Raw genomic sequence first — 23,154 nt, forward strand, 5'->3', positions numbered from 1 at the left:
AGATGGCATAACAAGATTTTCACAGCTAATTGACAAAATTACTTGCTTAACTTACAGTAGATTTTGCCAGGCATTTCAATACCATATCACAATTAAACAAAACCCTAGGCTAAAGTTATTTAAAGGAAACAAAATGAAACAAAACAAAAACCAACATGAGGTAACATCCATACCTAAGCTCCTCCAATACCACTGTGCTGTCATATGGCCCCACTATTAATTCTCCAAGACTCCCATCATCTTCAGTAGGGTGGAAAGTCACTTTGTACCCCTTCACTCTCCCCGGGGCTGGCTCCCAGGTTACTCGGAAACTTGACATAGTTGAATCAGAAGTTCTCAGATTTCGAGGTGGCTTAAAGGGAGAGGCTGAAAGGGTGGGAAACAAAAGAGTTCAGATCAGGTCTGCACATGGCAAAAAATCAACAATTATGCTTTTAAGTATATATATATATATATATATGCAAATCTAGTATTAGTGACAGTCCTAAACTCTTTGTTCCTTTCTTTAGACACTAAGACAAGTATTAAGAGATGAAAGATGAGATTCCTGTCACCTAATTTTAGCTATCTAATGAATTGGTACATGGGCTAAGTCTATTGTTGAGGCTCCCTCTGCAGTCAATGGACTGAGGGATAAATTGCCTGGCAGCTAAAGCAACTTCACCAGCCACAGGTGTGGCAATGTGTCAAAAAACAATTCTTCTGAGGAGTGCCAGCCAAACAGCTTGAGGTTTTTAGGTCAAGAGCAGCTTCCTCAGAAGACTAAGAGCTGCCCACTGCAGGGCAGTACTCACAGACAGAGCAGTTAACAAGCTGTTTCTAGCTTCTGCATTTTGTGCAACTTTTGCTTGTGTGCAACTCTAAAGTGCACTCGTGGAAAATAATGCAGCATTGTAACCTCCAAGTTCCAAAATAATGGGAATTAGAGTAAACAAAAAGTTACCACTCTAGCTTTGGCATGAAAGAGAGAGGAAAAAAAGAGTTTGTCTCTGTGCCTATGCAATTGTCTAGCTATAGGCAAAAGATCGTAAATATCCTCAAATTGTGAATCCTGCTGAGAAACAGTAGATGCACTCCACCTCACAAGGAAAAGTACAGATTCTCTGTCTCATCTCTCATCATACTCCCTGAGTTATCAAGACAGCTTCAAATAAAAAGATAACTCAGGCCTCACTTGCTTCCAAAATGTTATTTAGACTGAAAGCAGAGGCATATCTGTACCAAGATGGAGAGCTCAAAAATCAAAAGCAGCTGGATGATCTAAAATTTATTGCAGTATAGTTTTCAGTATTAGAAAACTAGGTATTGGTCAAGAGCTGATCAAGTTTTCATGACTCCTTCATATCAACCACATTTTAGTTTATGAAGAAACCTTTCTTTGGTAACTGAGGTGCTGGCATCTCCACTGCTAGGATACCTTTATCTTACTTCCTGACATTCAATATGACATATATTTGGAAAACAGAGAATGGAATGAACTATTTATAGAGTACCTCAGTGAATGGCACTAGTGTCACACAGGCAGAAACCTCTTGAAAAAGATTCTCATTTGGTAATATCTTTCCATCTATTGAAGCAGAAAACTGACACTAAATCTGATTGATCTGAACATCTAGATAACATTTCCTTACAAAATGTAAGACCAACACCACATTCGTACTAAAGGCAGAGTAGAAAATGAGTTTTGCTTTTACCACAAAAATAACTTCACTGAGACTTAATAAATGTTTTAGAGTTTGAGTTTCTGAGAAGACAGCCTGTCCAAAAGACCATGAAGTCAGACTTCCACAGACAAATCTTCCAAATCATCTACTCCCTTTTTTTAGTACCTTGGGTTTTCCAGGGAAAATATGGTGACCAGACAAGACAAACCTAAATAACAGGATGCTGGGTAGCTATTTATTAAATACCCTCAAGCAAAAGGAAAATTATGCAACAGTTGTCAACACTTGATTAAGTAGTCTGTCTTCCTCACAAAACACCTTGTTTGAACTTCTGGTGACAGCATTTCAAAACAATTCTAATATTTTCAAACAGATTTTACACCATATTTACACCTTTTAATATCAACAGCAAAAAGCTGTGCTCAAGCTATCCCACAGTGAAATTTCAAACAAATCAAACTCTCTTCTCAACTTCTAACATTTTCTTCAATTTGCCTGTCTGTTCATGATCTTGGCAGACTCCACCATGCTTTTCTATGTTTCTTGATTGTTAATTTTAAGCACAAAACTTGCATTTTGAAATCCTGTACAACCTTGTGGTACATACCTGTTGTTCCTTCTCCTTTTCTTGATTTCCCATGTCCAAAATCATAAATTGGAACAACAGTTAGGTCATACGTAGTTCGGGGCTTAAGTCGTTTTAGCACTATGCTGGTAGCAGGAGCATTTACTCTTCCAAACATTTGTCTTCCTCCACCACGTGGTTTGTAGTTCACACGATAAGACAAGACTTTCCCAGGCGAAGGCTGCCATCTAACTCTCATTGTATTTTCTGTCTCGTTGTCTACTGTCACAGTCCTGGCATTTGGTGACACTTTTCAGTGTAAAAATATGGATATTTTTTTTACTTTATCATAGACAGATATATTCAAATGCATGACTACAAAATTAGTTGTGCTGCATTAAAACAAAATTGCCCTTTTTAAAATTTTAGTATTTGATTGTGGGGAAGACACAGGGGAATCTTACAGGACATTGTTAATTATTTTTTAATTGTAATGGACTAAACAAACAGAAGGGTGGTTTTCACTCCTGAGATAAAAAAGGGGGAAGTATAAATCACATGATGACACAGCATAATTGGGAGTTTTATTTAGCCATGTTCTTCAATAATCCATTAAATAATGGATTCAGCACTTTCAAATGAAAGTGATAAATTGTAAAGTCATTGATTTTCATGAACACGATGTGCTATAGAGTTCAGATTTTCTAAGTTTTGACTTTACAGGTCTGACAAGGTACTGGTGAATACCTCAACAGCTGGCTGTTGAACCCCATGCAAACTGTCCTTCAAATATAGATGAGTGGCTTTCCAAATGCTTGGAAAATCACTCATCACGGCATAGCATATGTGCTGAAATAAGCACATGAATTAATAAAGCATTTTCTTGACAAATCGCAGCATTCAGCTTCTAAGAGATATTTTCCAGACTGTACAAATGGTATAAATAATCCCAAGTGAACTGACAGGTATGCAATGCTGGCTGTCAGCCAAAATAAACCATCTAGGCTTTGTCAAATCTGAATCTTTTTGGCATGGTGGAATTGGTCAGTAATTCATCATGCAGTAAGGTAGGCTTTGTAGTTCCTAGGAACTGACAATTTCTGATTGTGTGTGTACCTGAAAGATACAATATTAGTTTCAGGCTACCAGCCCCAGGTCTGGGGCTATTGCTAGGCCTAATAGCAGGTTCCCTCAGTCAGAACATAGAGAGTCAGCACAAATGATATGGCAAGGCTGCCTACCTAACCTGGAAAAGCTAGAACAGCTAGTCTTGATGTGCTTGAACAAAGAAGAAAGCCATGGGACAGCATTCTGCTTTGTCTTTGGGGAGTTAGCTCTTATTAACAGCATCAATCACTACTCTTGCAAAACCTTAAGAACAACTGCACTGGGTCAAGGACAAAGGCTAGCGTAGTTCAGCAGCCTGTCTGCAGCAGTAGTCAAAACAGATGCTTAGGACAGAGCACAAGAACATGTAAACACACGATGCTTCCCCAGAGCCCTCCCTCAGGCTTTGTCTTCACATGGCCCCTTTAGGCAAACAACAAAAATGTCAAGCCTTATCCAGGACATCCCTTCATTCATTCTGACTCCTTTACTTGCCAGTTCTTGCTCTAAAGAAACAAGCCATCCCTGGTCTCTGTGTTTTTTCACTTCCCCTACACTGCAGGAGAGGCTTAAGCCTGCTTTGACAAACACAACATGTTTGGCAAATATGAAGAGCCCCAGAAAGGTACGTAACAAACATCAAAATCACCCAGTGAGCCTCAGTCTGATGGCTGTGAAGACTGGAAGAGCAACAACTTGGAAAGAAAACTCATTGATTCTGTGGGCATTTACCCCATCTTTCCTCCTTGCTCGATCCACTTCACCTGATTTTCAGCAGTCACACCAAACCTACAAAAGGCTGAATTCAGAGTAACATGCAGACAAATCATATCTTAACTTGGAAGTAATTCTTTCTGAATCCAAACCTATATGACATAGAAGAGATTCTGTGGGTTTTTTAATGGTCCAACAAAATGTCAGAATTGGCTGAGTTGAGGTAGCGTTTTGGTTTGGGGAAATTTCTCATTAAAAAAAAAAGGTCCATTTTCTTTTAAAAATTATAATTTCATCAAAACCAGAATGTTATAACTGGTGTGTACTACACTTACCATCAGTAAAAGCCTCTCCTTCTACTGGGTCTCCTTCTCCACTGCTGTAGGCTGCATATACTGAAACCCTGTATTTAGTCTCTGGCTCCAAGCCTTCTATCACAGCATCCACTGTATTTCCAGGGACTCTCTTCTCTCCCATGGTATCATCATAAAGTGATTTCCATACGATCCTGTAATGGTTAACTGTTCCTGGAGCTGGTGTCCATGATAACCCAACTGTAGTGTCAGTTATGTCTGTGGTAACCAAATTACGTGGTGAACCACGTTCTGCAAGAAAGAAAACAGCAAATTCTCTCTTAAACACAAATAGGAAAAGTTAGCAAAGTACAAATGTAAAAGTCAAATGATCTTAAGAGCTAAACCAAACTTTTCCCATCAATATTATTTTCAATAACATACAATGGTAGTTCCAAGAGAAAATAGATGAAGGTTTCAACAAAATGCTTAAAGCTAACTTTAGACTATGAATGATCCTATCCTTACCATACTTAGCAGTCATGCTTTAGAATATGCAAAATAAAAATGGCAGTATTCAAAGACCTGGAATTGGAGACAGTGCTTAAATATGGTGCAGCTCATTAGGTTAATTTTAACTCTCAAAAAATTATTTTATTTCATTCATTCATTTTCACTGTTATGTGTGCAACTTTTTTCCTAGGGTTACATAATGGAGACTTTTCACAGAATCACAGAATCTGTTGAGTTGGAAGGGACCCAGGAGGATCACCAACTACTGACCCTGCACAGCACCATCCCCAGGAGTCACATCATGTTCCTGAGAGAATTGTCCACACACTTCTCAAACTCTGTCAGGCTTGGTGCTGTGACCAGTGCCCTGGGGAGCCTGTTCCAGTGTCCAGCCACCCCCTGGGTGAAGAACCTTTTTCTAATATCCAACCCAAACCTCTCCTGACATAACTTAAGGCCATTCCCTTGGTCCTGTCACTGGTCACTACAGAAAAGAGATCAGTGTCTGCTCTTCCCTCTCATATTCAACTTTCCATCAAACAGGAGCCCCAGTGGGTCCCTTTCCATGGCACTGATCTCCAGCATCTCATTCCCTGCTCTGTCCATACATCCAGGGTTGCCCCATCCCAGGTGCAGAATACAGCCCTTTCCCATATTGAACTTCATATAGTTGGTGATTGCCCAAGCCTCTAATCAGTCAGAGTCCTTTCTTGGACAACCTTATTTTGTTATTTATTAGTACTAGTATCTTCCAGAGTCCCACTTGCCAGATCAGCTATTTCATTTTTATATACACAACTAATTTTCAGTGTGTTTGCACCAGCCCACACCTACTGTAGAAAACACCCTCCATCTTTCCATTCGTAAGAACGGTATCACTTTCCTCCCTGTAGTTTGCTTCAGCCAGCTTGGAACAAAGGAAGCAGCTCATTAGTCTGTGAAATCCAGTTGTCAGACAGATATGTGAGTCTCACCTAACACACCAGAGTAATTCATCTGCTTAAAAGTGAAGCTCATTGGTCTAAAGTGGTGCAATGAAAGGAGTGCCTCAGTTTAATATTTAATGTACATTTATAACATATGTTTCAATTTTCCTGCTGCAATGGCTTGCTTTTGATGGCAGGAAAGGAGCATTGACTGGTGGAATTAGTGCAACAGCCTCATTGTAGCAAAATCTGTGGAAGGGCTCCATGAAACCAGATCCATATAGACAAAGAAGTACTCAGTTCTTTGGTCTGTATTCTCTGTGGGATTTCTCACTGTACAGGACATTCCTGAGAGACTCTTCCTTAGCAAGAGGACTTAAACACTTGGGGTGGCCTCATGGCATCACAGTTAAGTTTTACCCTCACTGATAAAAATATATCCTTAAACTAATCCTTAGCAGCCACAGGACTAGAATCAAAATTCTTTGAACACAGAGGAATTCAATACTTATCCAATTTCCACTTCTTAGTCTCATTGCAAGAACAGACCTCACTACATTCAGAAGCCTGAAGCAGTTTCAGGCTGAGCAACAAGTTGCTCAAAGTCATGTTCTGAGTTTTCACCTTTCATACTCATTTGTCTTTTACTTCCACTACAATCTGCAACATTTCCAAACACAATCCCACTAGAGAAGAAAATATTATCTGTACAAAGTTTTTTTTTAGAAATATCTCATTGCCAGTGCAACTTCATTAAAAGTGAGTGAACTAATCCCACTTGGCTTAATGATGAATGTAAATTAATATCAACCTATCAAAGATTCAACTACCCAGAATGCAGAATCAGAGAGTACCATAACAGTCACAAAAATGATTCTCAAATACAGCTAACAGAACATGTGTTGTGGGAGGTTTCGGATTTTAATTAAGTCTTAGGGACATTCCATCATTTTTTTCTGGAGACAGTTCTAGTTTCCATCCTAACTCTGCATCAGTTCTTAAATTGTGCCCTTCAAACTGATTTTTAGCCTCACAATATGAATTACCACAATTTATGGCATCTTCTCTTCAAAAAAAAAAAGGTTGAAGTACAGAGAGTTTGGTAAAGTTCACTTATCATTTCACAACAGTGTTTGGACATACTGAAAAAGCTATAGTGAAAAGGCCTGATTGAGCTCATGCCTCATGAAGTCTCACCAAATTCAGTGACTGTATTAAATGAAAGCCAGGGCAGAATCTTAACTCCAAATAACAATTTTCCTGGAAGCCTGAAAAAAAGATTTGCCTTCAAAAGTAAATTGCACCAATTTTTCTGTCTGCTCTTAAGCTCCTACTCTCAAATCTTGGCTTTTTTCATACAATAAAAAAAAAAAATATTAAGGCAATTCAAATGGAAAAAATATGGAAAACCTAACTTGATAGAATGCACAGATGTCTCACAATAAAAACCTTTCTTTCCATATTTTAATGTAATATAAATATACAAGTCACTTTATTTTGGCTACTTTAAAACATGGCTCTGCCACAACATGATTTCAGTATTCAACTATCTGCTACCACAGCACAATTTTTTGCAAGTCTACTCTTGGATACTACAGCAAATTATATATGTTGGAAATATTGCAAAAATAACTTCTTATTTAAAACTCTTATTGATTAAGTCATTATTGAGGTCATTAAATAACAGAGGAAAATAATTTGTTTGGAATGGATTATAATGAACAGCAGTTACTGTAATATGTTTGTTCTGAAAGAAATATTCTTTGAAACTAAATGTCTTTTTTTATAAGGCAAGGTAAAAGAGGGAAAAGGAACTGGGATTTCTACCAAACCACTAGAACTAAATGGAAAATTTTTACTTCAAATAGTTGGAAACTGCTGACAAGACAACTTACCTACTAAGGGAAATTAGACTTTTTATATGTTACACTGCAACAGAGAACATTCCTTTAACATAACACGCTAACTTGATTTGCACCTCACATGTGAGGAAGTTCACTCACAACTTTTTTCTGCTTCAGTTGATCTCCCACAGTGGTGGGGTTTTTTTTAATTTATTATTAGGAGAACAGCTATGTTTAAGATGCAGTCCAACTCTAAGTCTTAAATTGTTAGGATTCCATGCAATATTATCAAAGCTGCTACACTCAGAGTCAAGAAAGACATTTATGCTCTACGATTACACTGGTATAACATGGTCACTAACAAACATACAATGAGACTTATAAAATATTATTTGCTTGGATTGAAACAAAATACCAGATATTTTTATTTTACCAAGCAATTTGCTTATATTTCATCTAGACACAAAAACCTACAACTGTAACACATGAAAACTCAATTTTTTCATTTGGTCCATGTGTTCAGAAAGGCTTGCTGAACATCCACTTCTTGCCTGCTTGTTTAAACAGGATGGTTAAGAGGCATGGAGAGACAATGCACATCCTGAGAAAGTGGTGGCTGGCTAGCAAGAGACTCCTGTATTTTCTTGACTGGAAATGGAACCTAATGTATGTTCATCACTTCATACAGCCCCCAAGACATCAGAAAACAAGGATAGAGAAGTTTTTCTTCAATTATTTAAATTATTCCCTAACAATTAATTCCCTAGCAAGTGTGAGGTCCTATGATAGTCTGGAGAATTAAACTAGCTAATGTAAGCACAGTTGTAAGCTGTGGTGAGTACATATACAGGAAAACAAAAAGCTTGCATGGACAATTCAAAACCTTGCTGGGGAGAGCAAGCCAGGCACAAGCTTCAGACTGTCAGATTCACTTTGGCAGCTTTCAGCTCAGAGCACTTTTCATTGCCTACAGTCCCCTGTACATCTCTCTACCGTTGCTTAGAACAGACACACTTTCAAAAATTCACTTGGTAACTTTCAGTCAGGTGCTTTTATACCCTGTTCTGGACTTTTGAAATGTCCAGTTTCCATATTAAGTTTTTCCACTGTAGTGTGCCAGAGACCCAATATGATATTAAAGCAGTTTCCCTCTGTCCACTTGGCTTACTTCCCGTAGCTCTCCAGCAATCACTGTTGTTATTGAACACAAGACTGAATCAGCTAAAATTAAAATGTTGACATTCATAAAAGGCCATTATTCAAATGGCCTTTCCCCTCAGAGACATTTACACAACTCCAGCTGATCTCAGTGGGATTTTTACATGCAATTTGGACCCAAATTTTAAACAGCTTTCTGTATGTGTTTTTTAAAACCAGGTTTCAAAATCAATCTGCAGTGGTGAATTTTGTGCAGAGCCCTGTTTCATTTAAGTTAAACATATGATTTCTGTAAACCAGCAACCTAACATGTCAGAATCAACTAAATAAGCCTTCACTTGCAGAGGCATAGACCAGAATGGTCTGGCCTGAGTCCTGCTTTGTTTATAATGGGCAAAAGTCAGGAGTATCCCATTGTGTCAGCAGGCTAGATTGCCACAGCTAAGGATCCAAGTGCATACAGCAGATGAGATGATAGCAGGATCACTTCAGTGTTACTCTGCTGGTCAAACTCTCCTCAGCACTGGAGGAGGCAGTCTCTTGGGTGGGCTGATATTCTTCCCTTCAAGATATAAAGGGGTTAGCAACCAGCCTTCAGGCAAGCAGAGAGGGGATTTGCCATGGTGCAGGGGAAAGCCAAGGACTTACTACACAGAGGCATCCTCACATGACCCCACTAGAAGAGATTTCTTCTCTTCTGCAGAAAAGCAAGAAGATGCCAACCAGGAGAGTTCTAACCCAAAACATAGGAACTTAAGCCAGAGCACTCTAGAGTCCCTGATCTAGGGTAATGCCTACAGGTATTCACATTCAGTTTCTTTAATATTCTATCTCTTTTTCAAAAGTTATTCAGCTAACATTGTGTAGAAATATCTTATTATTCACTCAACCTTCCCCCATTGTTGTTTTTTTTCTGATACATATTTCATCTCCTAGATAAAACTAAGATAATTTCAAGTCAGTTTCAAAGGTCACATTCAAAAATCTTGTAATTTGTAATTTTAAAAATGCATGATACAGCATTAAATCTCCTGAGGACACTGAGTCCTTGTTTCTGTCAGGACAGAAGCAGCACTACACTGTCTGACCATTACATAAAGTCCCTCTGATATGCTAAAAACCTCATTGTAAGAAAATGTCAATTGAATTTGTACTATTCTGCCTGTAGGAGTTCATTCATTACTAAAGCATTCTCATGATACTACAGAAACAGCAAAAAAAGAATCATTTATTTAAAAGGAAAGAACTGCTATCCATTTTCTGACAAAAAAGAGACTGCCTCCAAAATCTCCAAACCTAAACTATAAGAAACATATACAACAGAAAATTACTTCAAACTTAAAATGACCCAGTCATGACAACTTGTTTTTTCATATATTGTTTTAGTACAGCCCAATTCTCACAACACAAATAGCTACCCCTCAAACAAGATGGAAGATTTCGGCCCCATATCACTGAAACAAAGATTCTCTTTCTAAAGCAGAATGACATAAACACAATGACATAATTATCTCTCAAATTTATTTATACTCTCCTGAATATAATAAAATATGCCTCTTTTTGCTTATTCTAAAAAGCAAGAAGATAAAAAACAGAATAGGCTGACACCCCTACTAATGGAGACCATCAACCTCACATATCCCAAAGAACTTTGTCCTTTTTTACCAAAAAGTGTGTCTGGCCTAGGATCTTCACTGATATAAGTGGAATTACTTGGAAATTTCTCAGTGCAAGCAAGATGGAAATCTGATCACTATTTTTCTGGAAAAAAAATAAGCCAGTATTTTTTCTATATTTACCTGAAATTCTTATTTAAAAGTGCAATGACTTCCCTGATTACAGCCAGTTACTCAAATATTCTTAAAACTTTTCTGAAAACCATATAGCTGCCAGCAAAAGGGCACATAAACCAGATCTTCAGCTTTCAAGCTTTTCAGACATTTATTAGGATTAAGCATTTCTGTATCGATTGTTTAATCTAGCAATGAATTTCTTACTCTTTAAAACAACTGCAAATTATGAAAGTTAATCTGTTTAACAGTTAATGTACAGTATGTTCTTTTCATCTGACAGCATGCATTTGGGCAGAAGATCAAATTCTCGCCAGACTTAAAACCACTTCTCTTATTAAAAAACAGATTAGAAAAACAGTAGCTCTCACAAACCGCTCGCCGTCTGCTGCATTTAGACTCACCGCCTTCACCAGGTTTCTCGTATTTTAAATCTGATGTATGAAGGCTTGGGTAAAAACCATATGATCCCAAGAAATATTGAAAGCCAAATGTTTGTTTGGAGTGTTTGGAGATAAGAGAAAGACTTTTTCCTAAGACATTCCGTTGGGGTTTCTTGCTTGTTCTTCAATCTCTATTACATAACATCAAATACAATCAGTGCAAATTTGTTCAATTCCTCCAGCTGTCACAAGCCCTGTTCCCCACCAAGGTAAATGGCAGCCTTCACTGATTTAATTTATTTAAGCAGTTTCAACAACTTAGTGTGAGCTGAGGGGAATCATAGCCAAAAAAGTATGTCTGAGGAAAATTTTTCCATGGCACCTTTATAGAAATGCTCCAACCAAAGCTGCCCGGTGATGGATTGCCATGCACTTTTGAAAGTGAGAGAATAAAAGTGGAGAGTTTTCTACAGCACATATTTTGTACATGCAGTTATGTTTAAAGCAGTATGAAATATAAAGCTCCAGAATTTTCACCTCTGGATGGTACTTTATAGCTGTAGACAAAATCAACCAATGACTGAAAGAGGTCATATAAAAGATGAGAGCACTATAAATTTCCTAAAATCTGGATAACTGAAGAAGGAAAGCATACTCCTTCAACAAAGGGGAAAATACTTTGTTTCCCTTTTCCTACTCCAAAAACATCAAAAAAAGAGAAATAAATCCATTCTCTGAATAACAATTACCTGGTAATGGAACAGCACTCTCAGAAATGAGTCATTTTCTGATTACTCATTTGCTAGACTCTCTACACTGTGTTGTCTGTGAACAGTTCATAAAATGCTGATCCTCTGGCATGTGTTTATCTTTGGGCTGGACCGGAGAGCTATGCAAACAGTTTATAAAAGAGATTATCTACAGTTACTTGGGGGAATATTTGCCCTCTCTGTTTTATGCAAAGAAGCAATAAGGGCAAGCAAAAAGGAAAACACAAGGAGAAACTGAGATTACCCAGATGGTAAATGATATCAAGTACACAGAATCGTTTCTGGGTTTCTGTGGATTGATTTTCCCGTGAACCATGGAACAAACAATCCACTTCAAAACACTGCAAAACTACCATGCAGAGCAAAGCAGAGGAGCAGGGTGCAAATTGTAACTGCTCCAAAATATTTTGGAGATAACAAACATAACTGAAAGGCCTTCAATGAATGCCTGGGCAGACATGTCATGCAGATCAGGTTAGAGCAGCCTAAAAATTTCTCAGGTTTTTTCCTTTCTGCTGAAGGATACCCTTGTCTGAGAGCAACTGCCTATGTGAGTTCTACTACTACATGCAGAACAAAATAAATCATTACTGAAAGCAGGAAGAATGTTTGCCTACATCCTTAATCATAGAAGACCATTTAGTGATTCAGTAAAATTCCATAAACATCTGAGAGTTTGGATTTTTCATTTCCTGCCACTTGACTATAAGATAGTTGGAGAAGGTACTCTATCCAACTCCTTTCTCACTTTCCTCTTAGTGCTGAAATGTTCTCTACACCCAAACTGATTCCTCTTAGGCTACATATTAATTCCATGAACTAGTAACCATCCCAGTTTGAAAGGCAATCTCAAGCCTTGCTCCTGATACGATGAACAACTATGGCACCAGTGGCTGAATAGGTTTGGTGAGAATTCATATGGTGAAGACATCAAGTAAGCCCATAGGGATTCCTGATACAGAAAAATACTTAAGTGCTCAGTCTTTCTGGGTTGTTGGCAATGAAAAACACACACCACACTATTTTGTTTCTCAGACACCATGGCTCATGGAAAAACTAACTGAAATACTAAACACTTTTTTATGCTTCCTTTCACAGCTTTTTTGTCATTACTGTTGATAAGTTTATTTCTCCAGAAGTTAAGACCTGTCCTATTTCCAGCCTCAGTCAGACAAGCTATTTCAGCTACTCATTAGTCAACTATTCACTTCACTGACCTGCGTAACTTTTCATCCTGGTCCAACCATGTTTATTTTAGCTTCACAGCCAGCATGACATCTCTTTTCATGTAAACATCTATACTGAGCTTTGAAATTTGAATGTTACCTTTCAGTTCCAAAACTACAACCCTTTTATTCATAATTGTCTGGGTTTCTTTAAAAGTTTTGTCATTTTATCCTTCACTGTGGTAAGATAGGGCCATACAGTGAAATACTGTCTTATATGCTGCAAAAAATATTCTGAAAACCTTTCATATTGTTACTCAGAGAGTCTTTTAAAATATCTACAACTATGTTCAAAGAGTCCTGGCCTAATTCAAGTACTTTTATTGCCCCATGAAACTTCAGATATGCTGATTACAAAATACATGGTAGATATTCCATGAGGAAATATCATGAATTAGGTCTTTGTTGTCATGAAAAAAGAAATTTGTATTCTGTTCTTTCCCTTTGATCACCCAGTAAGGACTGACATCTCCACAGTACTCTTATTAACATTTCATATAACCAAGAAAATTTAAGAGACAGTTTTAATACGAAGAGCAATGTTTTCTGAAGAGCACCTTGAAAGGATTTTCAAATTTAGCTGAATCTTCAAAGAATTTATACTTGAGTCATAAAGCTATATGTGTCAAAATGGTAATTTTTAATTTAGTTTCCTCACAGCTGAAAATCTGAATAAAAATCATTCAGTTGAGTGATAAGATACTATTTTATTCATATATATCCCAAGACAAAATCTGTCACTGAATTTTTAATGTAATGTTTTAATTCAGTTGCTTGGAGCAAAATTTCTTACAGAAATGCTTCTGTGATCTTTTAAGTCCAACACTCATTTTAAACTTCATCTGGTTGCATATAAGCCCATTCTTAAGGTAGAGGCAAATATTCTTTTAAATTATTCGTCTCTTTAACCAGTGTCAAGAATGTTTTTCTCCTTATTAACAATTTAGCAGTGCAGAAAGTCCAAATAAGAATCAGAGTCCATGAGGGGGACACAGGGCAGGGAGCACCAAAAGGACAAGATAGTCTGTACCTGAGACTGAATTCTGGTTTTCTGATGATTTTGTCTTTTGCATTCTACTGTATTTCATTGACTGCTCTCTCTAGGATGTGTTTTAATTTAAGCTCTAGGCAGTGCCCTAAAAGACTTTTCTTTTGCTCAAGTTTTATGATAGGATAAAAAGCTAAGCTTACTTTATGAATTTAAAACACACTTGTCTCTATGGCTCCATGTTAATAAAGAAGCTCTCTGATGTTTACCACAAATATACTCAATGAACATGTTTCCACCAAATGTAAACAGCTTACTTGGTCAAACCTTTATTAAAATATGAGGTATGTCCTAAGGAAGTGAACCATTCAGTCTGTTTAACAGTGAGACAGAGGCCTCTTGAGATTTGCAAAGGAAGACTGAGGCATTCCTCTATGCACTGACAGCACAGAGGAGAAAGCAGGGCTCTCAGCTTCTTATGTCTACTTGGGATCCAGTCTGTTTTTGCTCTGAGGGTGAAATTTGTATTCCTGGATGGACAGTGGCTCATGTTCAGTGGAAACAATAAGGGAGATTCTTGCCCAATATATTCTGTGTATTGTGAACCTGCAGGGGTGTGGAGGTGAATTCAAACTATCCCGCATGACATAAAATCTACATTTTCACCCTCTCTCTTCTCTCCAAAAAATGTTAGACCTAGGAAGTGGCAGCACCACCACCAACAGGGAAGTTCATAACATCCTCACCATCTCTGGCTTTTCTGGAGGGTATGGGCAGAGTATTGATACCTGATCCCATTTAACTGGATCTCGGCAATGTTCTGGGCAGGAGACAGGCTCTCCTCTCCTACAAAAGGAGACTTTTGGATCTTGCATGGGTAGTGAAAGCAAGGGAGTTAGGAAACTTTCAGCATGAACTGCAAGGTGACTGATTCTCTGACAGCTGAATCCACCAGAGTAAACAGGTCTGAGGCAGTGGGACAGGCAGGCAGTTGGTGTCTAGAGCTCTCACTTACTCTTTGTATAGTCAGTGGACAGAGAAATGCTCATTTGAAGGAAAAATGAGATCTCAGATGGACTATCTGCCTACTGGACGTATTTGCCTTTCTTCATTCACAGAAGAATCCTAGAGAGCCCATGCTGCAGACAGCAGTGTTCAAATACCTAAATTTTGGTAGGAAAAATTCAGCACATTGGTGAATCATTGAAACAGATTTTTAAAATTATTTCATTTTACATTTTCTTATTTAAAATGGATTTTCTGGATTGTTCCCTAACCTATGTCATAAACAAAAAGTTGAACTGGTAGAGAAACTGAGAATCAAGTATATTCCTACTGTAACTTGATTAGCACCAATGGACAAGCCTTAATTCCACGCAATTCATCCATAAGATGTTTTCAAGTGTGGTACCTACACAGCTGCAGTGCCAGATTTCAACAGTGCATCACTGGCCAGCACAGTGCAGAGTCACACTTCCTTTCAAGGCCTACAAGGCAGCTTTCCTTATCCTCTGACAATCTACAGATCACACTGAGAATGCTCACAGAGAATTATTCTGGGAAATTATCTGCTCAGTGTCAAAGAACAGCCTTTCCACCTTATAAGAAAGCCTTTGGGTCTGACTTGTGCTTTTTCCAGCATTCTGTTTATGCTCAGCTCCGGGTTTTTGTTAGAAGCAGGATTTGACTCTGTATGCCTAAGACTACATGTTGTTTCTCTGATGCAAAAATGTCCCCTGAGCATCTTTCAATCTGAGTACTGTAGAAATGCTGCAAATTTTCAAATGGATGAAATACTTAAACCCCATTAATTAATCCTGTTACACTAAGAAGAATATATCATTAAAACTGCTTGGAAGATGATAGTTTTAAGACAAAATATTTAATGGAGGCTGGTGTGGAAGTACAGTCAGTTGTGGTTGGTGCTTCTGGCAATAGCTTTTTCAAGAGACACAGAATCCCCTCCACAACCAGTGATTTAACCCACTTTTTTTTTTTTTCTTTGAGGACAGAAGGTTTAGAAAGTCCATGTAAAGTAGGGAAGTATCTTTATGTCTATTTTTCATTTAAATATTTACTTCTACAGAAAACTTGGGAAGACACTTTAAGACACCATAAACATAAGTCAGGTAATGAATAAATAATAACAGAAACGATAAATAATTACCTTCAAGTGTTTCTCCCTCTCCAGAAAGGGCGTCTCCTGCTCCAGAGGCATACAAGGCAGACACAGTCAGCGCATACCTAGTGGCTTGGTCCAAGCCTTTCAGCACTTTAGAGGTAGTGTCACCTTTCACAGTCACTTCCTTAGTTTCACCTCCCGTGACTGGTGTGTATGTTATAAAGTACTGCTGCACTTTGCCAGGGGCAGCACCCCAAGACAGCTTCATTGTTGAGGTTGTAGCATCAGAAATTCTCAAATTCCTTGGATTTCCTCGGACTGCACATGTTAAAAGGTGTTGAAAACAAGTTGAAGCAGGCTTAATTTATTGGTTTATCTTTTAGGTTACAACTACATAGGATTTTATGCTAAAAAATAATTCTCTAATAGGCTGGACCAACACTGCTACAGTGCACCTTTACTGTAATCAGGACTGTACAATCACATCCCCACCCTGCTTAGGCAAAAATGCACCATAAAGTCTACTTAATTTTTTTTTCCTGTTAAAGCAGGCTCAGTCCTGGAGCACTTATACATACTAGTGCCTCTAGACATGCTCAGATTCAACAAAGATCTATGTTGAAGAAACTGTCTTCAGAATCAAGTCAAAGATGACAAATGAAATGTGAAATTAACACATTTTGGTTTCTTAAAGAGGTCTTTTTGATGATAACTTTTGTGGCTCAGTGAAACTTCAACAATGATCTGGACAGTCATACTGTCAGTACTCTGGATTTTTTTTAATAAGGTATGATACATGTTAAAGGATCATGCATTTTCACATACATTAAATCTACAGTGATAACTTGAGAAAATTAAATGTTTCATTAATTTCTTGCTAAATATTCAGCACAAAGTGCAAACAGAGTCTGAAAAGGTATAGAAGGTATATAATTTATATCATTGACAATATGAAGACTCATGGGGATAATTAATCAAAAATACAAGTAGATTATTTGCCCAAGTTACGTTGCCATATCAGATTCAAGATACTGTATTTTAAAATGAAATATTGTGATTTTTATAAATTCTACTGTTGTAAGTTATCTCTCACCTAGACTTGGGCAATGTTATAACTCTGTTCATCTAGGATAATACATATGAATTAAATTATTTATTCTCCTTTCAATATGAATATACCAAAATGCAGCATGTTTATCTCATGCTTACTATGTTCACACCATTGATATGTACCTTCATCAGTTTTTGCATATCCAGTCAATGAATTCCCAGGTCCAGACTGATACTCAGGAACAACAGACACTTCATATCTTGTATCTTGGATCAAATTCTGCAGAGTAGTTGATCTATCATTTGCTGAGGCAGTCACTTGTCTCCTTTCTCCTCCAGCAAGTGGTCTATAAACAAGCCTGTACCGTAGCACATTTCCTGGAGCTGGAGTCCAGCCAACTACAAAGCTATCAGTAGTTTCATCTGTTATCCTTAAGTTTCGAGGAGCACCTTTAACTACAAAAAATATACACATGTAAGTTGTAAATATTTGCCTTTAGAGAAGCACTATCTGAAGCAAAAACCATGCCAACCATTCTGCTAGCTCATCCAGTTTACCAAAACTGCTTATATTGCCCTCCCATTGCTTTAGGGTACACACATCTTTAGTAATTTCTAAAATTTAGGGTCATAGTTACATTCAGCAGTGGAACAATTGTCCCCAAACGTACATTCCTCCCAGTTTATACAACTGCTTCTGAAACTCAAGACAGTCTGACTGTTTAGTGGTAGCAGTAGAACTGAACTGTGTAGGGGACATTTGGGCATAGTGAGGAAACTTCTTAACAAATGGTATAAGTTTCCTTGCTGCAGCCATCTGCTTCTGTACCCCTTTCATTTACAGGTGGAAAATGGCAGATGTCAGACATCTGACTACACACAGACAGCTGTCCTACTTGCAAGAACAAACAAGGAGCAAACAGTAAAACAACCCCACCAAACCAATTCTACTCCTTTGAATTTTTCAAACAAACAATATATTCCCTGCAATATGAGTTACATCTAATGCTTAAAAATGGTTTCTAAATTTAGTGTCTTACTCAAAGAAATAGTTTATTATCCTAGAAACTAAAGAAAAACTGTGGTGGTGAATTCTTTAACCTGCTCCTTGACAAAAGCTACAGCAGTTCAGATGAACTCAGTGGGCACACCAAACGAGACTTGACTCTTCCAACAGGCATAAAGATCTACTGTACTGCACACTGCCTAGCAGTACATAGCATTGTCACTTAGGGGAAAAAAATTCTGCTTTTTATTTGCTACTTATATTCCATAAGTATTCTTCTTCAAAGTTAAGAGTGGAGTAATTAATAATCCTGGTTTAAAAAATAAACTTGTTTTCTATTAATCAGAAACACAATACTCAACTTCAAATCCTTTAAAAGCCTGAAACCAAAGTCAATTGCCAAGAAAGCCATCTGGCTCAAACTGTTAGCTAGATCTACATGGAGAGTTGCTGATGTTTACGTTGCTGTAGTAGAACTCTGTCTTCTGAGACATGCTGGGATATCATCACATCACAATGTTAATAATTATTTAAGGTAGTATCAGTTACAAATGGGAAGACAGATTATTTTTATTAAAGCTTTTCCTTCTCCTGTCCTTTATGCACAAAAGCTACATGCCCTATCAGCCAAGAGTTTGTTTTCCTAAGGGAAAATAATGTGTGGCCAAAATATTCTGACGGGTACAGTCATGGAAATGTGCACATTGACAGTGAAGCCTGTATCTTCCAAACTTAACATCCAAACTAAGCTATTTTGTAAGTGTTTATTTCTATCAGTCTTAAGAGGAAAGAGCAATTAACGAATCTTCATGCTGTTACTTTTCTCCCTTGGAACCATTTATGTCACCAAAGGTCACAAATGACAGCATGGAATAATGAAAAAGAGTAGATCAATATTTTTAAAAGCATGATTTAGAATAGACTGAGTGTTCAACTACTGGAATAGAAATTCAAATCTACTTTCATGCTGCTCATTTTCAATAAGGGGAAATGCACCATGGCAACTCTATCAAGAAAAAGTAAAGCTCCCATGCTTAAATTTACAGCCATTGATCACATAAAACACATACTGACGTCAGTGGAAGTTTTGAATGAGTTATTGGACCAGACCAATGAATTTCTGATAAAAAAAAAACAGTTAACCAAAACTCAAGCCCTTTTAAGCCTATTGTAATAAAAGATTTCTACCAGTGTTATATTAGATGTAGACACAGCAAGTTGCATAGGCACACATTTGTCTTCAAATGTATTGAAGTCAGCATGCATTCCTGTATCAGTCTCATAATTATTAAATAGAGTAGAACAGAACTGAATAGTTCAGTTGGAAAGGATCTACAATGTTCATCTAGTCCAACTTGAGTCTATATTGACAATAATTCATGCCACAGAATTTAATATTGAGAACACACTATTTCATTTGAAAGGAGGCCACTGCAGGGGAACACAGCATCCATCCAACCTTCAGGAAAATTAAAGTCCAATCTTAGCAACTTAATATTTGCATATTGCTGGAATTTTAAATCTTTACTGAATGCATTGAGATACAATAATGTTTATTCTCATCCTGCATGCCAGTACAGCTTCTCAGCCTTAGTTGACTGTTCCTCATTTACCCGTTCTCTAGCTAAGCAAATTCTTATTTGAACTTATGACTCCCTTGTGTCTGAGAAGAATGGGAATCCTACCTTCTAAGGTGGTTTCCTCTCCATCCAAGGGAGGGCCATCACCATCTTCATATTCAGAAATCACACTGACTGCGTAAGTAGTTTCAGGTAGTAAGTTGGTGAGAACTGAGCTAGTAATTGAAGCTGGTACTGAAACAATGAATTCATCTCCACCGACTGCTACTTTGTATTTAATGAGATAGGACAAAACCTCAGATCCAGCTGGAGACCAGCTCACTTTGAAACTCTCTGATGTTATGTCAGAAAACACCATGTTCTTTGCAGGTACATAAGCTGTATGGAAATAAAAATGTGCATATGAGGCATACTTGCCAGAATATGTTAAACACAAAATTTCTAAAATAAATAACAAATGTTCCTCAATAATTTTGTTTGTTTTAATTGAACAGATACTTTGCTGCATGTGCACAGTATTTGTTTTCTATACTTGCTTATATCTATCAAATTTAAAGAAGATCATATATAGGCTGCCTAAAATCATTTAACAGTAAGTAGAAGAACCAACTCAGTGATTTCTAGATCAAATGAAAACAATCCATTTTAAAAAAATACATATTTATGAAAACTTAATTCAGAATGATGATCAAGTTAGTTTCCATATTTCATATGTCCAATGAACAGCAGTAACATTATGTCCTCAATGGAAACTAAAAATTGTTGGTTTTTTTATTTCAGATCTAGATTTAAAATAAGACAAAATAAAACCCAATATTTTTTCAGGAATGAAGTCAAAGGGGGAACAAGCAATTTGATACAATGCGCAAACACAAATCTGACATCCCAGGCTTGTTTTGCTTGGCCTAGTCAGCCTAGCAGTGGGGATCTTAAAACTTAAAATCAAGCCCTCTAAAACAAAGACTGCTTTGCTGGTTTGTTCCTCATACCCATCCTGAAACAAAAGGCTTATTTTTAAAGAGAGTGCAGCTTTCAACACTGGGGACTCTTCAATGTTAGTGTCCTACTGAGCATAGGTAGGGACACTGTGGGGGCAACTAATCATAAGTAACTTTATCTGACCAAAAGTTGGCCATTTAGAAAAATTTTGAATGTTAAACATTATCCATGCTGGCCGATTTTGGATGTATTTGGAGACTTTCATGTGCTACTTCATTTCAGTTTTTACAGTTAGATTGCAATCACTATCACCTAGCATCAGCTATCTCAAGTTGTCTTGTATAAGCCCATTTCAGAGGGCCATTAACTTTACCCAAAAAATTAATGGAATTGTACTCTAGAGCCGTTGGCATTAATTTGTTGCCTTTGAACATCTAAAAGACAAGCTTAGACTTGCCACCTGGTTTGGTAGAGCTAAAAAAAGAATGTTCTGGTAACTGTTTTACTCAAGACATTGAGTGCAAAAGCAGACCGTATCCACTAAGGTCATTCCAATAGACACACATTTTATTAGTGTTTTAGATACCTGGCAGGGGTGGGGGAAAAAATTTCTCCAATATTTTTTCATTTCCATTTATCCATTAATTTCACCTGTTGCTTTTAATATGTTTGAAAATGAGAAGCAAATCCCCAGTTATTAAAATTATCATTTGTATATGGACAATTTCATCAATATAAATTCTTTAGGTAATTATAAGCACAAAACATTGGTTCAGATCCTTTTCTCGTTGCATTTTCTACATTCTTCTAAGTAATAGTAGTTACTTACATTTTCTCCTTATGGCAGCCAGTTCCTGCTCAATTCGTAGGCACACAGACTGTGTAAGTTCAAATGATATTCTTTGAAAAGCATCAAAATCTTCCACAGTGTAAACATGGGTGTCCGCAGGAGGTGATGCTATTGCTTCCAACTCCGTACGTACTGCATCCTTCACACCAACCGCAAATATTTCTACATCTGCATCTCTCAGCTTAATTGCAGGTTCTTTAAAAGCATCTGATGATTTTCCATCAGTGATAAGAATCATGACTCTTGGCACATTTGGTCTTGATCCTTTGCTGGTAACAAATACTTTCTCCCTCACGTATGTCATTGCTTTGCCTGTGTTGGTAGATCCACCTCTGTAGGGGAAGGTGTTAATAGCCTGAATTATGTCTTCCACTCTGTTGTATCTGTTCAAAGAAAACTCCATATGGGGATCTCTGCTGTACTGGACAAGACTTATCTGTACTTTTCGAGGTGATATCTCAAAGCTTTTAACTAACACTTCCAAAAAGGCTCTTACTTTTACAAAATTGGCGATACCAATGCTATAGGAACCATCCACTAAAAATACAACATCAGCTTTTACATCCACACCACGTGAACATTCTGCAAAGAAGAAGAATAAACACTGTAAACAGATTTTCAATAGCCATATAACATTACAATCATATCTGAAGTTCATGTATCCCACACAACTGCTTATAAACAAAGTAAACTATGCTAAACAAAGCTGTGTCTCAAAAATAATAAAGGTATGATATTAAAAAAAAGCATCAGAGGTTTCATCAACGAAAACCTACAATTTGAAAATAAGGTGGCTCCAAACTCACCCACTTGAACTTTTACTTGTTGTGTTTTTTCCATTATGGTAATTGGCTCACTGGGGGTCAGTCCTTTCATTGCATAAACATTAATTTGATACTCTGTGTCTGGAGAGAGATCTTTAACATTTAGAGCAGTAGTCTGAGGACCCACACTCAGTACATGCTGTTTTCCCCCAGCTATCATTGGAATGAACTGCAGACGATAGCCAGTTATTTGGCTTGTGGATGGATCCCAAGTGATTCTAACAGACTTTGAGGAGATCTGAGTGGCCACGAGATTTGAAGGAGGCTCCACCACTGAAAGAAATCAAAAGCAAATCCAAAATATTAGTTACAAACGTAAACATATTTTCTTAACAGCTTCTATTTCTGGAATAAGTTTAGTTATCTTTGCTTGATCTTTACTAAAAATAATTTTGGGGTATTTTTTAGCATAAAAAGATAGAAATTTATTACAGGAAAGTCCAAATGAGACATCAATGTGAGGGCAAAAATATGAACAATGCATTTGTGGTCCCCCAAGTATAGCAAAACTTCCAGCAGAAGTGCTGCCTAGCTCTAAAACTGCTTCAACCCAAAGTGAAAGCTACACTCACAGGAGAACAGTAGAAAGAACAAATGCAGACTTAAGCAGAGTACTACAACAGCACAGTCATCTCTACCGCCATTTTTGTCAAAGGATAACTACTTACTTAAAACCTTACAGGGCAAGAAAGCTGCAGTAATACAGCTTCATGTGTTTATTTTCTCAGTTTTCTCCAGTTTTCATGCTTTTGTTCTTAAGCTATTACATACTCTGACCCTTCCCCAAGCAGTTTTTTTTCCCTTTAACACATTTTTCCACAGAAGTGATGCCTGCATCCAAA

The 23,154-nt window shown here is 37.4% G+C and overlaps 1 protein-coding gene across 1 annotated transcript in view; it reads right to left on the reverse strand.

Annotated features, from left to right (window-relative positions):
* The window catches only part of COL12A1 (collagen type XII alpha 1 chain), a 100,246-nt gene that overhangs the window by 62,150 nt on the left and 14,942 nt on the right, over positions 1-23,154 (reverse strand). Inside the window, exons 9-16 of the mRNA XM_058835058.1 lie at positions 22,295-22,585; positions 21,468-22,070; positions 19,805-20,077; positions 17,297-17,569; positions 16,109-16,381; positions 4,386-4,655; positions 2,272-2,538; positions 174-366 (exon numbers count right to left, since the gene is read on the reverse strand). Of these exons, the coding sequence (XP_058691041.1) occupies positions 174-366; positions 2,272-2,538; positions 4,386-4,655; positions 16,109-16,381; positions 17,297-17,569; positions 19,805-20,077; positions 21,468-22,070; positions 22,295-22,585 (2,443 nt within the window). The remainder of the gene's footprint in view (positions 1-173; positions 367-2,271; positions 2,539-4,385; positions 4,656-16,108; positions 16,382-17,296; positions 17,570-19,804; positions 20,078-21,467; positions 22,071-22,294; positions 22,586-23,154) is intronic.

Source organism: Poecile atricapillus, chromosome 3, assembly GCF_030490865.1.
Source record: "Poecile atricapillus isolate bPoeAtr1 chromosome 3, bPoeAtr1.hap1, whole genome shotgun sequence".
Taxonomy (NCBI): Eukaryota; Metazoa; Chordata; class Aves; order Passeriformes; family Paridae; genus Poecile; species Poecile atricapillus.